The sequence below is a fragment of the Dendropsophus ebraccatus genome, chromosome 2, assembly GCF_027789765.1.
Source record: "Dendropsophus ebraccatus isolate aDenEbr1 chromosome 2, aDenEbr1.pat, whole genome shotgun sequence".
In the NCBI taxonomy this organism is placed as follows: Eukaryota; Metazoa; Chordata; class Amphibia; order Anura; family Hylidae; genus Dendropsophus; species Dendropsophus ebraccatus.
Window position 1 is genome coordinate 102,136,869 of NC_091455.1, and position 25,984 is coordinate 102,162,852.

The window sequence follows — 25,984 nt, forward strand, 5'->3', positions numbered from 1 at the left end:
CCAGATGCATCCAGAGGTGTTTGCATCACTTTCTTAAGATTTTATTTGTTATTTTTAGTTGAACCAGATTTCCAAGTAAATGACCGTATGTTTTGAGCCGCATGTCTATTTTTTCCCACGGCCGGAGTTTCATCCGCACATTTACAGCCGCATAAAAAATACAGCCGCAAAGTTACATAGTGTGAACCTAGCCGTAAAGTGTACATACTGCTGTACAGTGCACATACTGCTGTAAAGTGTACATACTGCTGTAAAGTGTACATACTGCTGTACAATGCACATACTGCTGTAAAGTTTACATACTGCTGTACAATGTACATACTGTTGTACAGTGCACATACTGCTGTACAGTGTTTCTGCACAAAAACAAATCAATCTATTTAAACTCAGTTGCGAATCTGCTGCAGAGATCGCAGTACTTGGCTATGTCTAGAAGCTCCTATAAAGAATAGATGGAATGGTGGCATGCATGTGCAAACTGCCAATCCATTCTAAAGGGAAACTCGCTTCCCTATTCTTGAGATTGTAAGGGGCCTTAGCGCACCGACCGCAATTAGATCCTGAGGATAGGGGATAACTTTGCCAGTTGAAGAAACCACAGCATTACCGCAGCATCTAATGTACATAGCAATCTCACAACTCAACTACCAAATCCTTTTGTTCTTTGGGAAATACGCCTCTTTCAGAGGAGCAAAATTTTATTTTGTCTATTTTTAGTCTAGTTAAACTAATACGGTGCTATCTACTGTTAAATCTTTTAAGTTTCTCTAACTGCACCATTATTAATAATATGCTTGAGTGTGACCTATACCATATGTAAAAAAATGCTAGTCTCATCTATACAGCACCCTATATTATGTTTGGTGTAATGATTCCAATAAAGTTCTAAACAGTCACTGACAAAAAATAGGAACACCTGTAAAGATGCTTAGCTGGCTGGGTGCAGACTAGCACAGGTTCTCTCTCACTTGAGACTGATAAGAGTATCATTGTGCAGAGCAGCTTCTTGCATCATTTATGATGAAGTGCGGACACAAAGAACCAAAACATTTACACTACAGAATTTCTTGCACTGTTGTCAGTATGTCTGGTGCCATAATTTCCCGCTGCGATGCATATGTCTGCACTTTATTTCATTCTTTGCAGTCAGTAATTGGCTTCATACATTGTTCCAGTGCTTAGATAACATTAATGACGTCTTGTTGTTATGTCATTTGCTTACACTATGGTTTTCCCGATGTGCTTGAAAGCTTTCTCCACAAACTCACGAACGCTGTGGACCTCCCCTGTAGATATCACAAAGTCTTCAGGCTCATCTGTTTGCAGCATCAACCACATAGCCTGCAGAGAAAATAAACACAGCACAAGTGAGTGTGATATACTATAGGAGAAGAGAACTTGCTGCCAGCCTGTAGGACTTCTGCCTAGCATAATGCATCCCATTAGGACATATACTGCCAAAAGTTATTTAAGACTACACAATATTTAAGAAAAGAAATATTCTGCAAAAATATAAGCAGGTAATTTTGAGTAGAATATGCTTACTGATGTTTTTATAACTTTATTTGCTGAACATGTTGAAAATAGTATGATAAGTTACAGATTTAATGTACAGTATGTACTCATGCCACAGTCAGACACAAGGACACCCAAAGCCGTACTACAGTGCAAAACCCTTTAAGTAAGTATGACAAACATTAAATATAATATATAACGAAAATAAGACCACTAGTTTAGGCTTTAAAGTGGATTTATCGCCCCTCCTGACCTGTCTGTTTTAATAAATTCTTCTTCATGAAATATTAATTTTAAATCAACTTTTCCTTTTCTATATGTCGTGTGACATTCCTCTTAATTGAAATATGACTAAATAGCCAACTGGGTAGGAACTATGTGTGGCACACCACAAGGCCTACTGTATCTCTCATATATGCTATATTGCTCCCCTCATCCAGGCCCCCTGTCATGGTGTTTGAGAAGGGGAGAAAGGGTGGGGAAAAGATCTTGCATGTATACTGTCAGTACCTGAGGGGAAAAGGCATTCTATTTCTGTGAAATAAATCCTTAATCTCCGTCAGTTATCAGGCAACCTACTATATACTAAGATATTATTAAGATGGTACAGAGTTCCCACACTGTTACATTCAATTTATCCAGACGTTCTGGATAGTTGTTACAGTTGTGAGTCTGAACAGGGTTCCATGTTCCACATTTCATGGTTATGCACAACCCAAGTTGCTAATGACCCATCTATCCGATTACTCTCATTATTACTAGGAACGATTAGGACCCAAGTTGTTGTTGGTTAGGTTTCTACTCATTGCAATGCACACAGTTATCACTAAATGTTAGAAGTACACTGAGGATCTGACTGTAACGTACTGGTTTCCATATAACGTATAAAAAAAATTGTTGAAAGTTTTAAGCGCAGCGGAATGAAAAAAAGCTATTTTACCTATTTTTGATGGTTTCATTTTTAGGCTATGTTCACACTATGTGAGAATAACAACAGCTGTTATTTGACACGGCTGGGTAAATAATGGGCGTTGTCTTACAATGTTCACTCAGCCGATACTGCAGTAGCGGCCAGATTAACATAATTTTATTTTCACCAGGATGCGGGCGCATTTGGGTGTACCGGACTCCAAATAACCTTTGACCACAGTTTAAAGAACGGACGTGAGCACAGACTATTTTCTACGACCACTGTTCACCGAACTGAAATTGTAGAAAATAGACATGTAAATTATTTTCTGCGGCTACAGTTAACCACGGCCGAAGTGTATACACTATGGCCATTGTCTCATTCTTTGCCATGCAATTAAGTATTGTCAATAAACAATTGATGTTGTTTTACAAAAGAATACAGTGTGTGAACATGGCCTTAATGTGGAATGTTAGTTTACTGGACCTGGCTAACACTATGGGTGGTTTCACAGCGTTTTGGAAAAAGATGCAGCATTTGTGGCAGTTTCTGTTTCAGTGATTTTATTCAAAGCCAGAAAATCAATTCAAAAGGAGGGACACTTCTCCTTCCTGCTGGATCCCCTTCAGGCTTTATGTCAAAAAGTGGGATGAAAAACTGTCACAAAACCTGTAGTAGAAGTTAAAACAAAGAAACAAACTGGGTTTTGTGTGACGCCACTATTAGCAAAGCACTTGCCATCATTTTTCCTAGATCTCCCCACTATTGCCATGTCTATTAAGGCAGCTAGAAAGTGCAGCTTTCTACACCAATACTGTCTACTTCACGATTGTCCTGGAGATCAGTCATTTTAGGGTGCTAGTTTCCATTGTAACAAATTTTGCTATGAATATATAGAAAGGAATATAATAGGCAGCATGCCAGGTTGTCGTCATAATCATTATTTGTGGTCGTTACTGTCAAAAGATGGCAGTCTTTTCTTGACAAAATGAAAGCCATCCAAAAAGATGATTGCATGTTATGTTAACATAGCCTTATGGTGTAAAAAGTCAAAACATTTGTGCCCAAGAATCATTTTTTTGTTATAGGTATTTTGCAATATTGTTTTATTTTAATAGAGCGGATAATTACGCATGTTACGACATATAATATGTTTATTTTATTACTTTTATATGTTTTATTTATAAAATAGGGAAGGGGGGGTTGATTTTGACTTTTATTGGGGGAGGGGCTTTGGGGCATTTTTAAAAACATTTATTTATTTTATTACACTTTTTAAGTCCCCCTATGGGATTTTTACATACATATATTTCTTACACTAATCCCTGCTATGTCATAGCATAGCATTCATCAGTATTATCTGCGATCTTCTGATCTCTATCAGAAGACTGAAGATCAGACTGCATGGAGGTAAGTAGTATAGCTCTGGCAGTCAGGCCATGCGATCGGGACCCCAGCAGACACCCTGCGAGGTCCCGATTGGTAAATGACAGGAGATGCTCCTTTCACTTACACTTAAACACCTGATCACGGCGTTTAAGGGGTTAATAGCGGGCTGCCGCATGATCGTGGCAGCCCACCATTGAGGGTGAGGGCCTGGCTGCTGACAGCAGCCAGTCCTCACCTGCTATGAAGCAAGCTCCTGAGCTCACTTCATAGCATGGCCTCAGGCAGGGCGTACATCCATGGATGTTAAGGAGTTAAAGATGTAACTTTTTTTTTGGAACACAATTTTTCTTTTCTGTAGAACTAAAACTCCAGGGGAAATTTTTATAGACTACTTAAAAAAAAAATGGCAACTTTTTAAGCGCAATTCAATTTAAGGCCCTATTACACCAACAGATTACCTGACAGATTTTTTTAAGCCAAAGCCAGGAATGGATTTGAAATGTGTAGTTAGTAGTGGATTCTATGTGTAGTTAGTAGTGTTGAGCAGACTTTCCCTGACAACATTCTCTGAACCCGAACAGTTCGTGAAGTTTGCTCAAAACTAACAAACATGTAGATCAGTTGTGTTGTTCTGGCTGTTGTTACTTTTTGTGCAGCCTTAGAACAACCTTATTTATATGAACTCCTTGCAGCACACTATGAAGGCTAGCAACACAAACATATGAAAAAATTGGAAATGTATTAAGTTTGGCAGGGGTAAAGTGTCATGGCAGCTGCACTGGGCATGTGCAAGGTGTTGATGATTTTTCAGACAACTCCTTTTTATTAAACTTACACACTGAGTCTCCCCACCAGGTACACATACAGCCTCCTCTCCTCAGCTGCACATGGCTGCCAACGAGTATATATTTAGTGGTAACAGTCTATGCATTTGAAGTAAAACACACTACAGCTCAGATTTTATAGGGTAAAACAATAGTTTTCAATTACTAGGAGGGAGAGAGTTAATTGCCCATATGTCCCTTCTGTTGTGAATGATTCGGCCACAATAGCCCGGCTTTCATCCTGTGTTTACATAAGTGAGTCCAAGGTGTGAAAGAGAATCTAATGAGATCCACCAAGTAGTGAACACCAAGGGCTATCCCTCCATTACTCCACAGGAATTCACAATCATCACACCTGAATATCCTTTGTGAAAACATACTGCTTATTCCTCTAGGTCCATATAGTGTTATGCTTTTCTATGGAGAAATCCTTACTAAGGACAATTTTTTTTTTACACAGAAAGTTTTTTCTTTTACATAAAGTGTCCTAATGTGAATGTAGTCTGCCTTTTATAACACTTTTTAGTCATGGTATTGTACATGCTTTGGTCTGAGATTATATGTTTTAACTAGAGATGAGCTAACCTGGAGCATGCTCGAGTCCATCCGAACCCAATCGTTCGACATTTGATTAGCGGTGGCTGCTGAAGTTGGATAAAGCCCTAAGGCTATGTGGAAAACATGGATATAGTCATTGGCTGTATCCATGTTTTCCAGACAACCTTAGAGCTTTATCCAACTTCAGCAGCCCCTGCTAATCAAATGCCGAACAATCGGGTTAGGATGGACTCGAGCATGCTCAAGGTTTGCTCATCTCTAGTTTTAACCCCTTCACATCAACAATAAGGCTATATACGCTCCTGCTGCCGATGCCCCGTGCAGCAGAAACGTAAATAACTGTCCCCAGAGCCGAGCCGGGGGTGATGATAGGCAGCCGCGGTCACCCCTCTATGCATCGTGGCATTTAAGGAAGTCAGTGACAGGCTAAGCATGGCTATTTTTTTTAAATATATATGAAAAAAGTAATAAAAAGTGGTAAGAATTTTATTGTACACCAATATGATACCAATAAAAACTAGAAATCATGGCACAAAAAAATGACACCCCAACGAGACCTGTGGGTGGAAAAACAAAAGCGTTATGGCTCTTAGAAGACAAGGAGGATAGCGCTGTTTCAGTGTGACCTGGACATCCATTCATCAATGACCTTTGGTCATGAAGGGAATAACCTCAAATGTACAGCACCCTGGAGTTCACGGCACCTTAAAATAAACAATGATGGCAGTGACAATAATACTAAAAATGCTACTAATAATAACAAGAACAACAAGAATAATAATAACATTTTATAAATAATAATATTTTATTCATTTGTGGTATAAATAGATAGCAAAATCAAATCTGGATTATTATAGAAAACTGAATTTCAATGTGCAAAATCATTGGGTTTGGCACCACAATTGATGGATTCAGTTGGTGCTACAGCGCTGCTACTGTTCTCAGCCTGTGTGTGGTATTGCAGCTCAGTTCCGGTGAAGTGAATAAAGCAGAGTTTTAATACCACACACAAGAGGACAGGTGTGGAGATGTTTTTGGAAGGGTGCAGCTATGTTTTTCTAGTTCAGACTACCCTTTTTAACATCAGTGGTAAAGTAAAGCTGGTCAGCCAAGGGGTTAATAAATAAAAAGGTTTGCATAAATGTGTTTTTGATAAAAAAAATAAATAATAATCTCTCAGTTTATGATTCTGTATACTTACTACCCTGGGAGATGCTTTATATATATTCTGGTATTTCCTGTCTGTAAAATCCTTATCAGCCAAAATATATAAAGAGTGTGCTGTGAAACTATTATTATTGAGCTACAAAGTATAAACATATTATATTGTCTATCTAATCTCTACCAACCTAAAACTTGTATTTAATATCTATCATCTCATACTTATCTAATATATATTACTTATACTCATAGCCCTCTCTATATACAAAATGTCTCTGCTATTGATCTCTCATATCTAATATACATCACTCTCATATCTACTTAACATATATCTCTCATATATCTAATATCTCATGTATATATCTATGTATATATGTATGTATATATATTTTTCTATCATCTATCTATCTATCTATCTATCTATCTATCTATCTATCTATCTATCTATCTATCTTATCTGCAGCACACCAATATTGTAGTAGGAAAAAACTGTTTCAAAATAGCAGTGAAGAAATGTTTCAATCCTTAAGCTCTATGAGAGAGATGAAACGTTGCTATCTTCAATGCTATTTTGTATGGAATAAACACAAGTTTTTTTTTATTACATTATTGTGCTGCGGACCTCTGCTTGTATATGGATGTATGTAGGCCTAGTAAAGTCCTGCTTGCACCCATCTTGACGGTAAACTCTTGGATGTGCTGTTTCTATCTACCTAACTAGCTAGTATCTCTCTCGTACTTATGTAGGTGGGCATAAACCTTCAACAACTGTCGGCTGATTAATTGATTGGCCAACAGTTATCTCTCCCATCCTCCCCATACACAGGAACATCCAGCACGTTCTAGTAATCTATGGAGTGCACAGGATTAAGTTGCAGTCACACTCCTCTGATGGCGGCTTATGTCTCTGAGAACAAAGGGATCGAGCAGTAACTTTCCATCATGCCTGTATGAGGACCTTTAGGCTGTGTTCATACATGGTTTGCCATAATTATGCTGCAATTTTGGCATAAATAAGGCAAAGTTTTGCTATATTACCACATTTTGCACAACTGCAGTAAAGTAGTAAAACATTTTTGCTGAGATTTCACCAAAATTGTGAACGCAGCCCTGGCCGCACGATTATCAAGTGTAACGGTATGTTTACACTGAGAAATAGGTGAGAAATAGGTAAGGAATTAAGGAGGAAAGTTTTCTGCTTGAAATTCCTCAACTATGCAGCTCTGGCAGAATAGATGCAGAATTTGAGTGGAATTTAAAGTGGACCTCAAGCTCCATTGACTTCTTAAGGATTTCTCTAGCGGAATGGGCCCAAAGAACTGACATGTAAATTTTTTGAGCGGAGATCAGCAGAGAGTGGCGGAGAGCAAGGGATTACATTAAGAAACTGAGGCAGGTGGAAGTGGAGTCTGCGGTGGGAGTGCCGCTCACAGTTTTACTCAGTGTGAACTAGGGCTGGGCGATATGGGCAAAAAATAAAATCTCGATTTTTTTAAATTTTTTGACAATTCTCGATTTAAATCTCGATTTTTTTCCTTTTTTGCTAAATAAACAGAACATTTTCTCCCTGCAGCATCAGATACTATTTTAATATTTTAGACAACAACTGTATTGATTTCCAGTGTAACAGAGGCCCCATATAGTATAGGAAATCATGTTTGTGCCTCCATCTACGTAGGGTGTAGTAGTGGAGGTATGGTGGATAGGGGGTGTAGGAGTGGAGGTATAGTGGATAAGGGGTGTAGTAGTACAGGTATAGATGAGGGGTGACTGGGGTAAAACTGAAGGGGACTGGGGTGACACTAAAGGGGACTGGGGTGACACTAAAGGGGACTGGGGTGACACTAAAGGGGACTGGGGGACACTAAAGGGGACTGGGGGACACTAAAGGGGACTGGGGTGACACTAAAGGGGACTGGGGTGACACTAAAGGGGACTGGGGGACACTAAAGGGGACTGGGGTGACACTGGGGGACACTAAAGGGGACTGGGGGACACTAAAGGGGACTGGGGTGACCCTGGGGGACTGGAGGGACAATGGGGGACACTAAAGGGGACTGGGGTGACACTGGGGGACACTAAAGGGGACTGGGGTGACACTAAAGGGGACTGGGGTGACACTGGGGGACACTAAAGGGGACTGGGGTGACACTAAAGGGGACTGGGGTGACACTAAAGGGGACTGGGGTGACACTAAAGGGGACTGGGGTGACACTGGGGGACTGGAGGGACAATGGGGGACACTAAAGGGGACTGGGGGGACACTGAGGGGACTGGGGGGACACTGAGGGGACTGGGGGGACACTGAGGGGACACTGAGGGAACACTGAGGGGATTGGGGGGACACTGAGGGAACAATGAGGGGACTGGGGGGGACACACTGAAGGGGACTGGGGGGGGACACTGAAGGGGACTGGGGGGGACACACTGAAGGGGACGGGGGGGACACTGAGGGAACAATGAGGGGACAGGGGGGACACTGAAGGGGACTGGGGGGGACACTGAAGGGGACTGGGGGGGACACTGAAGGGGACTGGGGGGGACACTGAAGGGGACTGGGGGGGGGGGACACTGAAGGGGACTGGGGGGGGACACTGAGGGAACAATGAGGGGATTGGGGGGACACTGAGGGGACTGGGGGGTGACTGGTGCAGCTGGAGGTGATTGGAGCAGGAGGGCACATACATCTCCTCCTCCTCTTACCTCCACACACACGCTCCCCTCCCGGCCAGATATGGAGGTCCCGGGTCTGTGGAGGAGGAGGCCGCAGGGACTACAGTAGGTGGTGATCGCATAGCTGCGGGTCACGGAGCTATACAGCGGGAACGGGGGTCTGCACCGAGCCCCCCGATCCCGCTGTATAGCTCCAGGACGAGCAGCGCCGCGATCACCACCTACTGTAGTCCCTGCGGCCTCCTCCTCCACAGACCCGGGACCTCCATATCTGGCCGGGAGGGGAGTGGGACGCTCAGTGGAAGGGGCGGGGGCAGATCAGCGGCGGCGCTGTCAGTGGCTGGAGGCCGCCGGCACTGCACCGCCCCTCTCCAGCCTGGCCACCCAGCATCTTCTCCCCGCTCACCCACACCGCCCCTCTACGGCTCTCCCGCCGGCCTGCACCGCAACCCCCCTTCTCTCAGCTCCTCCCTGGCACCGCAGCCCAAAATGATTTTTTGTGAAAATCGAATTTACGATTTTCACAAAAAATCAAATCGATTTCAACGTTCTGGACGATTAATCGAATTAATTCGATTAATCGCCCAGCCCTAGTGTGAACATACCCTAATGCTGTAGTAAGTGGTAATTTATGTGATTAGAGATGTTGTGGAAAAGTTATTTTCTACCTATAAAATGTTCCTGATATCTGAGCAATGTGATCACATGTGCCTGAAGTGTTGTCATACAGATTACCACACACAGGACAATAGGGCGCTGAACATTAACGGCTCGCTTCGAAGTGTTAGGTTCCCAATTGTTTGCTTTGAAAATACACAGACAAATTGTTCTTTACAGCTAGGGCATGTTGAGAGTGAAAACAGCCTGTTGTAACAACTGCAACTTGAGAGGAATTGTTCCTAAAAGGTTCTCTAGTCTAGTGTCACTTGTCTGCCAATGTATCCAGCACTTCAACTGCATTACAGTACACTGCCAATTCATCTGTATCCAAGGAGAAGAATACACTGCCCCCATGTCAGGCGTGGTGAGCACTCCTCAGCAATGTTGTTCTTCTGGGTGACACTAGTTTACAGAGGAAATGCCTTTTTCCATTGAATGCCATGCGGCTAATCAGCCTTGTGATGCACATAGCAATCAGACATAATCACCTAACAAAGGCTTTATCAGCCTGATATTTATCTTGGATGGTTCAATGATGGCTCAGACACAAGCCAGTGTACAGTTCTCAGTGATCCCGGAAACACTGCCTGGCATGTGGCACACCGGGAGATCATTGCAGTGATACGGCGATCTATACATGACAATCTGAAAACGTATGCCGAGATGAATATAGAGTAGGGATGAGCTTGTACGTATACACACCACATATAGGTACACAGGATCATCTAAGAAAACACATCCGAAGCTTGCAGATAGAGGAAATGATATGACTAATCCAGAGCACAATCCTCAGTTATTGATTCATTAGGCCACACTTTCTACATTGATCGCATGAAATTAACCTCGGAAATGGCACAAACAGACAGTACATTTTTATACCTAGACACTTAATGATCAGCACATTATCTACTATGTTTCCCCAAAAATAAGGGGTTGGGGGTTGTTAAAGGGGCCAGGTCCCATACAGGCAGCGGATCCGCTGCATGTATGAGACCCATTCAGCTTCACAGTACTGGATCCGCAGCGCATTTCGGTGCAAACTCGCAGTGTGAAATCCGCTGCGAATCTGGTATGTGTGAAGGTACACTAAGGGTGCATCCACAGGTACAGGATCTGCAGCAGATCTGCAGCAGATTTGATGCTGTGTTCAGTTATTGAGATCAAATCTCCTGCGGATGCGCAGCAGAAAATCCGCTACGATACGGTGTGTGTAGCCTAAAAAAGAAAGCTGCCATGGCTTTCTAAGCCAGGATAACCCCTTTAAGAAATACCTAGGTACTGCACTGACAGGACCTTCCTCCTGGTTGACATTACTACAGAGCTATCATCCCTGTACTCCTTGATTTGCAGGCATGGCTATTCCTAGACCGTGTGGGTCCTGGTTATCTCTCCCTTTCTGCAGAAGATGCAAATGTCTCACTACATCCAATAGGTAGAGTGACAATGAGAGGACACTAAACGTCATGGGGAATAGAGAGGGGGAGATGCTGATACAATGAATGGACACCAGGAAGTCAAGGCTGCATGCCTTAGAAAAATATACTTCCTATAAACTTGGATAAGTAGGCAATAACATATTTGTGGGAAAAAATAGCTAAGATACACATGTAAATTCTGAAGCAATGTTTGTTTTAACAGTGAACATTCTCTATAGAAAAAAAAACTGCAAGGGCAAACTTTATGTGCACAAAAGCTTCCAGCAAAAACTCTGATATTTCTGCAGTAACCGACTAGGGGAGATGTATAAAGCAGTCTTACAGCAGCCAATCACATCTCAGCTTCACTTCACCAGAGCCCATTAAAGAGGTACTCAGGAGAAATGTATTATTAGTTTTATTTGTAAATTACTTCTATTCAAAAATATTAACTCTTCCAGTACTTATCAGCTGCCATATGTTGTGCAGGAAGTGGTATATTCTTTCCAGAATGACAGAATGCTCTTGGCTGCCACCCCTATCCTAGATTTGCTACTGCTCTGGACAGTTCCTGACACAGACAGAGGTGGCAGCAGAGAGCACTGTGTCAGACTGGAAAAATAAAACTCTTCTTCCTGTAGCACATGCAGCAGCTGATAAGTACCGGAAGACTTGTGATTTTTAAATAGAATTTATTTATAACTTTCTGGCACCATTTTTTTTTTATTATTATTTTTATTTTAAATTTCTCGAGAACATCCTTTTAACTGAAAGCTGAACTGTGAATGGCACATTCTGATGGCTGTAGTTTATGAAAAATATGTCATTTAATATTAAAACAATAAAACTAAAGTACTTGATGGACTGGGGGAAATTCCATCTATACAAATCTTAATTGGTTTCGTACACTTGATGTCACACTTTTCTTTTTTTATTTTAACACAACGCAACTATGCAATACTATGTATTACCCATTAGCATGCTTCCATTATTGTACAGTATATATATATATATATATATATATATATATATACCACAGATATATGCTGTACAGAGAAGATACAATTTACATTAATCCCTGCATACAATACGGGAATAATCTATTGTTCTAAGACTATACACACTCACTAGGTCCTAACAGTATACCCTACTAAAGTTTATTAGCTTTTATTTCTAAGGACAGAAGATGGCTAGCAAACGCTTTCCTTCAGATATCAAAAGTCAGATTTGATAAAATAATACAAAGAAATGATCTCCAATGAAGCCTGCTTCAAATGTTTCCCATAGAACACTGCTAGCCTCAGAGAAAGTTGTGTTATATATAGCAAACACTCAAGCTATTCTCTGTTTCTCAATAAGAAAGTTCAGCTTGGAAGTTAAAAGAAAAAAAAAAACACACAAACCTTTTTTTTTTCTTTGTTCATAATAAAAAGGAAATAGTCATAGACTTTCAAGCCCTCATTGGATAATGTTTGTTTTCACTGCTTATGCCGCGTCTGAAATTTGCATAGCGTACGAGTTCCTTGTCTGGAACGAGTGCCAGAAATCTGTAGTTACAACAATGGTCAGACAGACTCTCCCAGGCCCCTGACCTACCAATTTCTAGGCATTTCCTCTAATAGTTCACATTGTACCAGACCTCAGTCTGAGAACGAGAAACGAGAGCTACATAGTGGCTGATTTATTTATCATTACTGGATCTTTTACTAGTCTTAACAGAGGAGAAAAACTGTGTTTAAATTCCACCGAGTATAATTAATGGTTATTGAGACGTAAATGAAGAACAGGTGACATCTGAAATCAGAAGATAAATGAGCCAGTGTTTTAGTGTGATAATGGGTTAGTAATTGCTATAAAGCTAAGGAATATTGAAGCCCATCATAATGCTAGATCATGTCCAGAGCACAAAGACCTCTGTGTGAGAGCTACTCAGCCGTTTACCTCCTTATACAGCTGCAGAGCTGATTTGGTCCATTTATTCCCTGATGGACTGCACAGCTCAGGCAAAAGTTCACCAATTCTCACCTTCCTGTTCACATGCTGAACCACATGACCCATGACACGGTGGGCCACAATCTCAGATATAATCACTGCAACCTCTTGGCTATCTTTTAACCGCATTAGATAGGTCACATATTTCAAGTATTGGACAGGCTTTACCCAATAACTTTTTCTTTCTTGCTGGATTAAGTAAAATACATGAACTTTCTGCTACCTTTTCCTTTAAGATTAATTGTTTATTTTACACTTACTGGCCTAATGCAGAGAGGGGGGGGGGGTCTAAAAATGTTAGAGGTTGCTTCTGGAAATTGAATTATTAAAACCTGTTACAGTAAGTTCTAGATGTCCTATACATTTTATTTGGGTTGTTTTACAGTGTGTGTATATATATATATATATATATATATCCCATTCAGATGTAGTTTGTGCCGCACATATTTTTTTATGTATACATCATTTTAATGATAAAATTGCAGTGGTTATCACTAGAAACCTATCAGACATCTACAGCTTTAGATAATGAAGAATCTAGATATTGTAACTGAAAAAAGTTGAAAAGAATATTTGCTAAGTAAGTTAACATTTAATATATAGTACTGAATTTTCCTTTAAGACACTGTAAGAGCTGGTTGGTGTGTTTATGGAGGGTTTTTAGAGAGCGGTCTTATTTAACATCATTAGGTTTTTGTGGAGAGAATAACCTTAGAGTTATGCAGAGGAAAACACACAACTGCTGAGGTGCACAGGGGAAATATGCCAGGCTAATGCATTCTGTAAAGCTACGTGACTAAGACACCTGCTTTGCAAGCCTTACCTATGTCTACTGCCAAAAAAAAAAAAAATCATATAAGAAAAACATGCCCATTCAAGTGATAAAGGCTATTTCAAGAGAGATTTGAAAATCCCATGGCTTTGCTATAGTATATATGAGGGAAACACCCACTGAGGAGGCATTCGTATGCATTTCACACCTGGACTAGTGAAGGAGAAAAACCTCAAGTGGATTAACAAACACTGAATTCATTTTCCACAGACTTCTGTCCTCAGACATTTTAGTGCATGAAGAGACTCTCATGTAACTTCCCCTTCTTCCGCTCAGCATCAGCCCAGGAAAACTTATTAACTGTGTTATCAACCATGACAAACACCTCGCGTTAATCAAACTCCTGTTTAACTGCCTTTATCTCAGACACTTTTCCATCTGCTTCTGTACTACAAGTAGCAGAACTGCTTCCCACCTTACATTTCTGACAGTTACAAACAAGAAAACATAGGAACGAGAGATCATATAACCTGCTCAATTACCAAGAGTCTGTAAAACAATATATTAGGTTTGCATGTTTATATTATTATTATTATTATTATTATTATTAGCAACATCATTTCTAGCATTAGTTATTTTTTTCTCCATTTTTATTACTTCCTTAATTTAGAATTTTAATTGGGTGACAAGGCCATTAACCCTTTGAGGACAAAGCCCAAAATGACCCAGTGGACCGCACAAATTTTCATTTTTGTGTTTTCGTTTTTCCCTCCTCCCCTTCTAAGAGCTCCAGCAATTTCAGTTTTCTATCTACAAGGCCATGTAAGGGCTTATTTGTTACAGGAATAGTTGTACTTTGTAATGGCGTCTTTCATTTTACCATAACATGTATTATGGGACCCCAAAATTATTATTTTTAAAGATATAAATTGGTGAAATCGTAAAAAAGAATGCAATATGGTAACATTTGGGGGGTTCCTGTGTCTACGTAATGCACTATATGGTAAAAGCGACATGATACTATTATTCTATAGGTCAGTCCGAACACAACCATATGCAGGTTTACACAGATTCTCTAATGTTATATATATTTTTTTTAATGAAATCCTTTTTTCCCCAATCAATTATTAATAAAATGGGCCTATTGCGACGCTTATAAAGGTTTTATTTTTTCACCTACAGGGCTGTATGGGGTGTCATTTTTTCCGCCATGATCTCTAGTTTTTATTAATACCATATTTGTGAAGATCGGACGTTTTGATCACTTTTTAATTAATTTTTTTAATACAATGTAACGAAAAAAATCGCTAATCCTACACTTCTTTCCCTCTTTTCGTCGACGCCGTTCGCTGTTAGTGATGACAATTGTTACATTTTAATAGCTCGGACAATTACGCACACTATGATATATTATATGTTTGTTTATTTATTTTTATATGTTTTATTTATATAATGGGAAAGGGGGGTGATTTCAACTTTTATTGGGGGAGGGGCTTTGGGGTATTTATAAAGACATTTTTTTTTTTACACATTTTTGATCCCCTTGGGGACTTTTACATACAATTATTAGATTATAAACACTGATCATTGCTATGCCATAGGCATAGCATTGATCAGTGTGACAGGCGGTCTGCTCCTTGAGCCTGCCTGTGGCAGACTTAATCACCAGAGCGCCGATTGGACCGCACAAATAAGGGTGAGACCTCTGGCGGTCCATTAAAACGATTGGAACCACCACAGTCACACTGCGAGGGTCCTGATCGGTAAGTGTCAGGTGGTAATCAGATTAGTAGTGGATTTTAATGTTAAACCCACAGCGTGAAATCCGCTGCAATACTTTACATGTGAGTGTACCCCAGTACATAATTTGTTCCTAGAAAAATGAAATGACAAGCAATGTGGCAGCTACAGCTGATTCCATAAGATGTCAGCAAGCTTTTCCATTCTGTGTGTGGGGGTGGGGGGCTAACTATGAGGAATTACCATTAAAGCTACTAGGAGCTCTGAGAACTTGACATTTTATAAGTATTTCTTTCACACAGCTTTATGCTTTTAGGTCTGATAACATATGTGGGTCTTTATTTTTTATTTATTTCAAGATTTGACAAATGAAATAGTGCTAGTCAAACTACTGAAGTGATGTAAAATCTTCCTACACAAGTGTATTGTATACCAACAAGCACTTTCACTTGGAAAAGCAGCCATTTGATTTATTAATGCTTCCTGCACTTGATATTGCCAAGAAGGGAATCCAAACATCATTTAGCCGCTGCAAAGCTGATATGTCAGTGTGAAGAAAACAGATAGAATACAATTAGAAACTCTAATCAAGATTATTTCCGCTTTGGATTCCTGCAGCTACGTAACACACAGGATGCAGTGTACGTAATCCCAGAGCAGATTATGATAGTATGGCAAGTATGATAAGCAGAAGGCCATTTAGAACTCATAACATACAGGCTCCATTTAGATCCACCCAGACAGTGCTGCGAGCCAACAAAACTGAAAGATTGGTAATACACATTCCACTCACTAAAGTAAAAAATGCAATCTGAATAAACCACCGCCGTTTCCTATTACCTAATATTTATAGTCACTGAAAACAAAAATACAATTATTGTTCCCATAAGCACTCAAGCTTTGATTTAGTGGGCACTGCGCTCGGCTCCCCCACACACTGATTATCTGGCAACTAAATGGATTTTTTTTCTAGTAAATGTTTTTATTTCAGCAACTGTAATAGCTGGAGTAACCTGGCTATGGTGCTGCTTGTTGTACTGTACATCTATGTTTATAAATCACATATGTTCTGCTATGTCAGATAGATTGATGGACCAATTGAAGTGCGTGGAGATAACATTCAAGAATTCTCTTTCTTTGGTGACTAAAGAAATATATATATATATATATATATATATATATATATACACACACACAATTTTTTAAAGGGGCATATTCAGATGGAATATATGAGCAACTGAAGCTGCCTATAAACTTTAGATACAATGTTGTCAAGTGTTGTCAATGCAGGAGAGGGATACAGTTCAAATCTGTCTACAACATCTCTCGTTTCCATATGTTGAGAATAGTTGTGAGACTGCCATACACATCAGATGGTCATCCAGTCTCACAGATATAGATGAGTTCTAATGACATTTATCTAACGTGTATGGGCAGCTTTACACTGTGGGTTAGATATGAAAGATTATTAAAAGTATGATAATTTATCTTTTTTAAGGTTTTGTGGAGCAATACAAATATTTGCATGCAGAGTGTCCAAGTCTTCATAAGACACATAGGTCCTATTAGGGCTTTAAGAATTCATAGAGGGACAGTCCTGCTTCATATCTGTCAACAAAAACGTGCTCAAATTGTTCAAGTACTAAACTGTAAGGCCCCATGCATATTTCTTTTACAGTCAGGAAATACTGATCAGGAAGCCATCAGTATTTCCTGACCGTAAAAACAGAAAGAAAAAGAAAATTAAAAAAGCACATACTTACCTGCTGCATGGCTCTCTAGCTCTTTTTCTCTTTTTTCGCTCTACTCATGTGCTGAAGCGGGAAGAGTGCCACAGGTATAATGCTGCCTTCTGCCACAATGGTGATTGACAGGGCAGCAAGCCAATGGCCTTGCAAATGCAGCACCGCATTTAACTGTATACGCTCCTCATTAGGAACTTGTACAGTTAAAGAGCCAGATGTAGAGCATGGTAGTACTTGCCTTCTTGTGCATCTTGGACAGCACATAATAGTACATTTTTCCTCCAACAGCTGATACCGATAGCCAACAGCAACTAGAGATGAGCCAATGTACTGCAATAAAAAAGCAAATCGCTTAGTTATCTCTGCAATCTGCAATTACTGCCGTTCCTCTCCAGGTACTGAGAAAAGCTGGATCCAGTGCTGGGAAGTTTCCTAGGACTGGATCCAGCTTTTCCCAACACCCAGGGAGCAGCAGCACAGAGCGGCAGTGATTTAAAAGGCAGCTGGCTGATGAGAGGATTGCAGAGATAATAAAATTCTTTGCTTCTTTATTACTGTACATTCGCAAACAGCAACTTTTCCCAGCAATATCAGCTGTTTTCCAGCAGTATAGGGAGGCAAAGGGATCTGGTGACTGCAAAGGCTTTAACATGAAGAGGGGCTTGCACATGGTTTACATCCAATGTGAATTTTAATGTTTCAAATATTTTTGGTCTTTAATGTATTTGATTTTTTTTTTATATAAAAAAGTGTCCGTTTTAATTTTTCTTTTGGGCGATTGCCCACAATGTTAACTGAGAAACGTGCCGAGTTACCAAAGCTAGGGGACTTTTGCTCTTGCACAGTCATTGGATCTCAATTGTACCGCCACAGAAATGAAACACAGCAGAACAAGTGACTCGCTTCAGTCTCCAATAATGACAGAGGTCACGCTGCGTGAAATAATGTATCTAATGTTTGTCTGACACTGCTCAAGTTATGGTTAATCACATCCACAACAAAGAAATCTTTATGTAGCTGTCAAATAGGGCAGGATTGCTTTCTTTACCTACAGTATACAATTAAATATAATTACATGCCTCATTGTGTCTAGAATAAATGATTGTTGAAATTCATTAGGGTTTATTGAGGTTACTGACAAAACAACCAATTCATTTTAGTTAATACATTGGGGTTCCTTATCTATTTTTGTGAATCAGTCCTTCCCACCATTGATGAGAGGCGTGCTCGGCTCCTACATAGAACTGGTAGTCATGGGAAAAATCAGAATGTACTTTCTACAGATGTATTGTTTTCCTTGGTGTTCCTGTGTTCCATAAAGCATTGAAAGAAAATACATTGCTATGTATTTTAGTTATGCAACAACTTGAAAGATGTCTATGATTGACTCTATGTTGCTGTGAAAAAGGGGAGATGATGGTGTGACAAAGCACTGGCCTATGGAGACAGTCATACTTACATAATACTGATATTTATCTATTTTCAATCTCGAAATAGCCTTTTAATGTCTTTTTGAAAGTGAGGGCTCCAGAACATAGTATGCCAGATGCAGTCTAACTAGATCTTTATACAATGGGATCCCAATCTTTATCTTTTTACTGTTTATACCTCTCAACTAGTTCTAAACTAGTTCTTAACTCATCTTTTCATCAAATTAAATTCTCATTTTACATAAAAGGTGGCTCAGTTTGACAGAGTTACTCACCACTAAACCCAATGGGTTGGGTCGAGGTTGTGGTATCCAGAGTGCAGCCACTGATATATGTGCCAGGAAAAACCCACAACCTTCCCACAAGAAATAACATCAGACTCGAAAGTCACGTGTTGGATCATTGCTACATACCAGGTCATTAGCTCGTCTCAATGCTCTTATTGATAACACCACTACATATGACGCAACTCGTCTGGAAGAGCATTTGGCTTCTGCTGTTTGTAGCAAGCACTACTTTTAGCCTCACCCTCTTGAGTACAATGCTGGATTATTATTATTAAATAAGTGCTCTGTCCCAAGCAGGTGAGATCACTGAAATCTATTTGTTTCAATGTGATCCAAGAGTTTGTGAAATTAAAAAAATATCAAGTTCAAAGAGTAAATTAAATCTGTAACCATTGTATTTTTTCATCATGAAAACGACAGTGATGCATTGTAGGCAATTGGAACTGTTTGTTGCCGACTGCAAGATAAAAATAAAATGGTAAAAATAAGAGGCATTTCTGCACTTTGACTGGGGAAACCATGTTGCCTGATCACTTGCTATATACCATTGTTCAATAGGAATGAGATTTTAACTGCTCATCTTTACAGCCAAGGGTGCTATAAAAAGACATGACGGAAGAAGAAGAGTGAAACATTAAGGGAAAAGGTCACAAGGTAAAGTCAGAAAACAAATGGTGTGCAGATGCCAAAGCTAAAACGGTTGTGTGCATCAAAGATATATAACTGCAGTGGACTGAGGATACATTGTCTAGAGGAAGAAGGAAACAGGAAATAGGAGACCCACTATACAGGAAAGAAAGAGGTAATGGTGACAACAGAGAAATGACAGAAAATCCAAGGAATGAATAGACTGATATGTGACAGTAGACATAGAGTAAGATAGTCCACAGTTTACGTAAACCTGTGTGTATCTTATCACATACTCAAGTATAGAATGAAAACAACCACAGCATCTAGAAATGGCTAGGCACCATAGCAAACTTTTAAAAGCCCTTCCCCAACCCCATTTTTGATTAATGGACCGTAGTTGCTTTCTCTCTCTCTATACATACAGTATATATATTAGGGATGAGCGAACTTTTAAAAAGTTCGGTTTTGTTCGATCCGATGAACTTTTGTGAAGTTCGAATTCGTACTAACCGAACCTAAAACAAACCTTACTGACTGATATATAGTTTCGTTTAGTTGCAGTTGCTATTACAATGAAAAAAGTGGAAAAAATCAAACTGCAAAAATAGTGAAAAAAAAATTAGCCAAGGTGTAAGTGATTACACGAGACATAGGACACAAAATTCTTTGGACACAGGAGGGTGGAAAACAGACATTTGACAGTGGAACCAGCAGCAGTAATGGTACTGTATTGGATTTAGTATGGTTGAGAACAGACAATTGACGGAGGAGGAGGAGGCAGCAGCACTTTATTCCACCCAGCCCAGTATGGTTGAGAAGAGATTATTGGAGGAGGGGGCACCACTTGATTGCACCCAGGCCACTATGGTTGAGAACAGACTATTTGAGGAGGAGGAGGAGGCAGTACCTGATTGCACCCAGGTCAGTATGGTTGAGAACAGACAATTGACGGAAAAAAAGGATGTTCAGCCTTGGAGTGGTGGCCTGGGAATCCTCGCTGATGATGTTGTTCAGCGCACTTTCCAGAACACGGACGAGTGGGATGATGTCGTTGATCCCATAGTCATGCCTGCTCACAAACAGAGTCGCGTCCTCAAAAGGGATCAACAATTGGCAGGAAATGTTTGAAGAAACCTGTGCACTATGAGGTTTATCACATGTGCCATACAAGATGTATGACTTAGCCCTCCCTGCTGCACTGCAGAGACAACGTTACTCCCATTGTCGGCTACAACACTTCCCACCGTTAGTTGACTCTGGGTCAGCCATTCATATATCTCCTCCCCGATGGTCCAGAGGAGCTCCTGCCGACTGTGGCTCTGTTCACCCAGGCTCAACAAATGGAGGACAGCCTGAGAGCACCAGGAATGACATAGTTGGTAAGACACCAGGGCAGGTTGGTCTGCAGTCAAAGCAGTGGATGGTTGCAAGCTGGTGAAGGAAGAACTTGTGCAGAACTGGCCCCCTAAAGCACCGGGGAGGTGACAGTGGCAAGAATAGGCTTCCTGATGGTCTTCTGGGAGGATGTTGACCCAATGGGCAGTAACAGACATGTACTGCCCTTGCCCATAATTAAAGAACCAGATATCAGCACTGGGGTGCACGGTCTTGGACACCAAGAATCCCAATGAGTCGCCAACATTTTTCTACACAACTGTGCAGTGATGGGACAGCTGATGGAACTTTTTTTTTTTGTTTTTTTTTTTACTTTTTTGTTGTGGCTAAACGGGGTTTTCCTATTTTACCTTTTTAAACTTTAATAAAGTAGATCAGATTGAACACTGAAGTTGCTTTCATGTGTTTTGGTTGATACTTACAGACAGCTGTCACATTACATTTTTGACTAGGCAGCACCCAGGTATATCTGAGGAGCCTAATTTAAAGTCACTCTGTACCCACAATCTGACCCCCCCAAACTGCTTGTACCTTCAGATAGCTGCTTTTAATCCAAGATCTGTCCTGGGGTCCGTTCAGCAGGTAATGCAGTTATTGTCATAAAAACAACTTTTAATTCTGCAGCGCTGTGTCTAACGGCCGGGGCTTACATTTGTATAAAACAAACAGCAGTAAATGTTCCTGGATCATTCCTAATGATGAGGAGGGTGGGGAGGAAGGACAGAGAGGGTGTGCCAGCCTAATGCATATACAAATGTAAGCCCCGGCGGTTAGACACTGCGCTGCCAGATTAAAAGTTGTTATTATGACAATAACTGCATCCCCTGCTGAACGGACCCCAGGACAGATCTTGGATTAATAGCAGCTATCCGAAGGTACAAGTGGTTTGGGGGAGACAGATTGTGGGTACAGAGTCGCTTTAAGGTCTCACCCTAACAGGGGTGACGTCACACATCTTGATATTCACAGAATACCAGGATACAAGGAATTATAGGAGTAATAATCCCTTGTATCCTGGTCTATTCTGTGATTTTATTTGTAATTGTTATTTTAACCAGAGTCGTTACAAACTTTGTCAAAGTTTGGTTCAGTGTCGCTCATCCCTAATATATATCTTACATATTTCTCTATATGACGGCAACATGCCTCCTCCAATTTCATAGGTGGTGCACATATTTAGAAATACAGTGGTACCTTGGTTTAAAAGTAACTTGGATTGAGAGCGCTTTGCAAGAAAAACTACAGTATTTTAACCCCTTGGTGCTGCAGCTAGTTTGGGCATTAATAACCAGGCTCATTTTTCAAAATCTGACCTGTCTCACTTTATGCGCTTATAGCTCAATGATGCTTTAACGTATGCTAGCAATTCTGAGACACATATGGCACTTTATGTTAGTGGCAAAATTTGGTCACTACTTTGTGTTTTTTGTGAAAAACATTAAAATATCATGAAAAATTAAAAACAGCATTTTAAGAACTTTGAAATTCCCTGCTTCTAAAAAAAGAAAGTTGTAGCACATAAATTAGTTACTAAGTCACATTACCAATATGTCTTCTTTATTCTGGCATAATTTGGTAAACATATTTTACTTTTTTAGGGCCGTTACGGGGCTTAGAAATTTATCAGCAAATTATCACATTTTCGTGAAAGTTTCCAAAACTGATTTTTTTAGGGACCAGTTCTTTTTTTAAATGGATTTAGAAGGCATGTATCCTGAAAACCCCCATAAGTGACCCCATTTTGGAAACTACACACCTTAAAGAATTAATCTAGGGGTATAATGAGCATTTTTACCCTACAGGGGCTTCAGGAAAGTATTCATAATTAGGCCATAAAAAGTGGAAAATTAAAATTTTCCAATAATATATACGTTTAGATTAAAGTTTCTCATTTTCAAAAGGAACATGAGAAAAATCACCCCACAATTTGGAACGCAGGTTCTCGTGAGTACAACTGTACCCCATATGTGGGCGTCAATCACTGCATGGGCACACAGCGGGACTCAGAAGGAAGGGTGCGCCAATTAGCTTTTCCAATGCAGATTTTGCTGAAGAAGTTTCTGAGCGCCAGGTGCATTTGCAGTGCCCCTGTAGTGACAGAAGAGAGAAAAAACCCATAAGTCACCCCATTTTGGAAAGTACACCCCTCAAAGAATTCATCTTGGGGTGCGGTGACCATTTTGACCCCACAGGTATTACAGGATAGTATTCAAAATTAGACAGTAAAAATGAAAAACTCGAATTTTTCCAATAAATTTTAAAAATAATTTTTCCAGGTTCTTGTGAGTACAACGGTACCCCATATGTGGGCATAAACCACTGCATGGGCACACAGGAGGGTTTAGAAGGGAAGGAGCGCCAATTAGCCTTTTCAATACAGATTTGGCTGAAGAAGTTTTCGAGCGCCAGGTGCGTTTGCAGTGCCCCTGTAGTGCCAGCGTAGTAAAATCTCGCCATAAGTCACCCATTTTGGAAAGTGCACTCCTCAAAGAATTCATTTTGGGTTGTGGTGAGCATTTTGACCCCACAGGTATTAGAGGAAATTATTCAAAATTAGACAGTAAAGATTAAAAACTCGAATTTTTCCAATAATATGTTCTTTTAGTTTGAAATTTCTCAATTTCACGAGGAACAAGAGAAAAAAAGTGCCCCAAAATTTTTAACGCAGGTACCTCATATGTCGGTATAAACCACTGCATGGGCACACAGGAGGGCTCAGAAGGAAAGGAGCGCCAATTAGCCTTTACAATGCAGATTTTGCTGAAGAAGTTTCCGAGCGACAGGTGCATTTGCAGTGCCCCAGTAGTGCCAGCGGAGTAAAATCTCTCAATAAGTCACTCCATTTTGGAAAGTACACCCCTCTGAGAATTCATTTTGGGGTGTGGTGAGCATTCTGACTCCACAGATATTAGAGGAAAGTATTCAAAAGTAGACAGTAAAAATGAAAAACTCGAATTTTTCCAATAATATGTTTCTTTAGTTTGAAATTTCTCAATTTTACAAGGAACAGGAGAGAAAATTCACCCCAAAATCTGTAAGGCAGAGTGTCCTAAGTAGAACGGTACCCTACATGTGGGCATAAACCACTGTATGGGCACACAGCAGGGCTCATAAGGAAGGGAGAGCCAATTAGCATTTTCAGTGCAGATTTTGCTGAAGAAGTTTCTGAGCGCCAGGTGCGTTTGCAGAGCCCCTTTGATGTCTGCAGAATAGAATCCCCCCAAAAGTCACCCCATTTTGGAAAGTGCACCCCTCAAAGAATTCATCTTGGGGTGTGGTGAGCATTTTGATCCCACAGGTATTAGAGGAAAGTATTCAAAATTGGCCAGTAAAAATGAAAAACTGCAGTGGTCAGAGGCAACGTGCGGTGGTCTGAGGCAACGTGCTGTGGTCAGAGGCAACGTGCGGTGGTCAGAGGCAACGTGCGTTGGTCAGAGGCAACGTGCGTTGGTCAGAGGCAACGTGCGGTGGTCAGAGGCAATGTGCGGTGGTCAGAGGCAACGTGCGGTGGTTACGTGCAATCTGGGGGGTTACATGTAATCTGGCGTGATTACGGGCAACCTGGGGGGGTTATGTGCAACCTGTGGAGGTTACGGGCAACCTGGGGTGGTTACAGACAATCTGGGATTGTTACGGATAAACTGAAGTGCTTATAGGTAATCTGGGGTGGGTAAATATAATTTGGGGTGGTTACGGGCAATCTGGGGTGACTACGGACAATATGGAGGAGGTCACTGGCAATTTGGGGTGGTTACGTTCAATGTGCGGTGGTTACAGGCAACCTGCGGTGGTTACGGGCAACGTGTGGTGGTTACGTGCAATCTGGCGTGGTTACAGGCAACCTGGGGTGGTTTCGGGCAATCTGGGAGTAAACTGCAATTATAACTATAATAAAAAGTTTATGTTTTTCACTTTTTGTGCTTTTACATTTTTTTCTTCACGATATTACTATGATTACTGTGATATTTTCTATCACAGTAATCATAGTTCAGTAACAGTGAACAGATTGGTCCCTGTCACTTTAAATTTTCAGAGATGATTGCTTCTGAAGGGCATGCGCACTTCAGAAGCAGTGTGGACGTCGAGGTGGAAGGACCTCCCTCGATCAGGTGAGTATAAGGGGTAGGGGGGTGACTGGGGGACGGGGCGGTGACGACTTGGGGGGGCACAGTTTCACTTTTTATCCCCTATTATTTATGGTGACAGGGGCTAAAAAGTGCTGGACAGCACATGGCACAAGCGATCAGCGGTATATAGTATATACTGCTGATCGCTTGTACGGGGACCACACAGGGGGGTCCCCGATCACTGCCCCATGCTCTCCGCTACCTCTGGTTGCAGAGAACATGGGGTTTTGATTTATTTTTATTTTTCCATCACTGTTGACAGACAGTCTGTTCACAGCAATGGCGGCGGCCATCTTGGAAATTATGGCCACCGGGGGAGGGGGGGTTAGTTATCAGGGCACTAGGGGAGGCTGATCTGAGGTCTGGGGGACACTTTTTTTTATCTCCCCCCGCCGGGGGGGGAGAGATGAAAGGCAGCGGCGGCGCCGGCAATGTCCAGTATCGCCGGCCACTATAACGTTAATAGCAGCGATCGCCGGTACAGGGCCGGCCGGGACGGACCCCACACACTGCCCCAACCCCTCAGCTACCTCCGCTTGCTGGGAGGACGGGGTGGGGGCCTTCCCGGCGCCGCAGCCTTATTCTCTGCCATCGACGCAAAAAGCTGATGGCAGCAAAATAAGGCCCATTAGTGACCGCCGTAAAAAGCTGTATCGGAGGTCACTAAGGGGTTAAAATTGTAACTTGGTTTAAAGGGGTTGTCCAGCGAAAATCTTTTTCTTTTAAATCAACTGATATCAGAACGTTATATAGATTTGTAA

The 25,984-nt window shown here is 40.9% G+C and overlaps 1 protein-coding gene across 2 annotated transcripts in view; it reads right to left on the bottom strand.

Moving 5' to 3' along the window:
* GMDS (GDP-mannose 4,6-dehydratase) overlaps positions 1-25,984 on the bottom strand; it is a 519,699-nt gene that overhangs the window by 117,473 nt on the left and 376,242 nt on the right. For both annotated transcript variants that reach the window (XM_069960220.1, XM_069960219.1), the window contains exon 9: positions 1,223-1,341. In XM_069960220.1, coding sequence (XP_069816321.1) covers positions 1,223-1,341 — 119 coding nt within the window. The remainder of the gene's footprint in view (positions 1-1,222; positions 1,342-25,984) is intronic.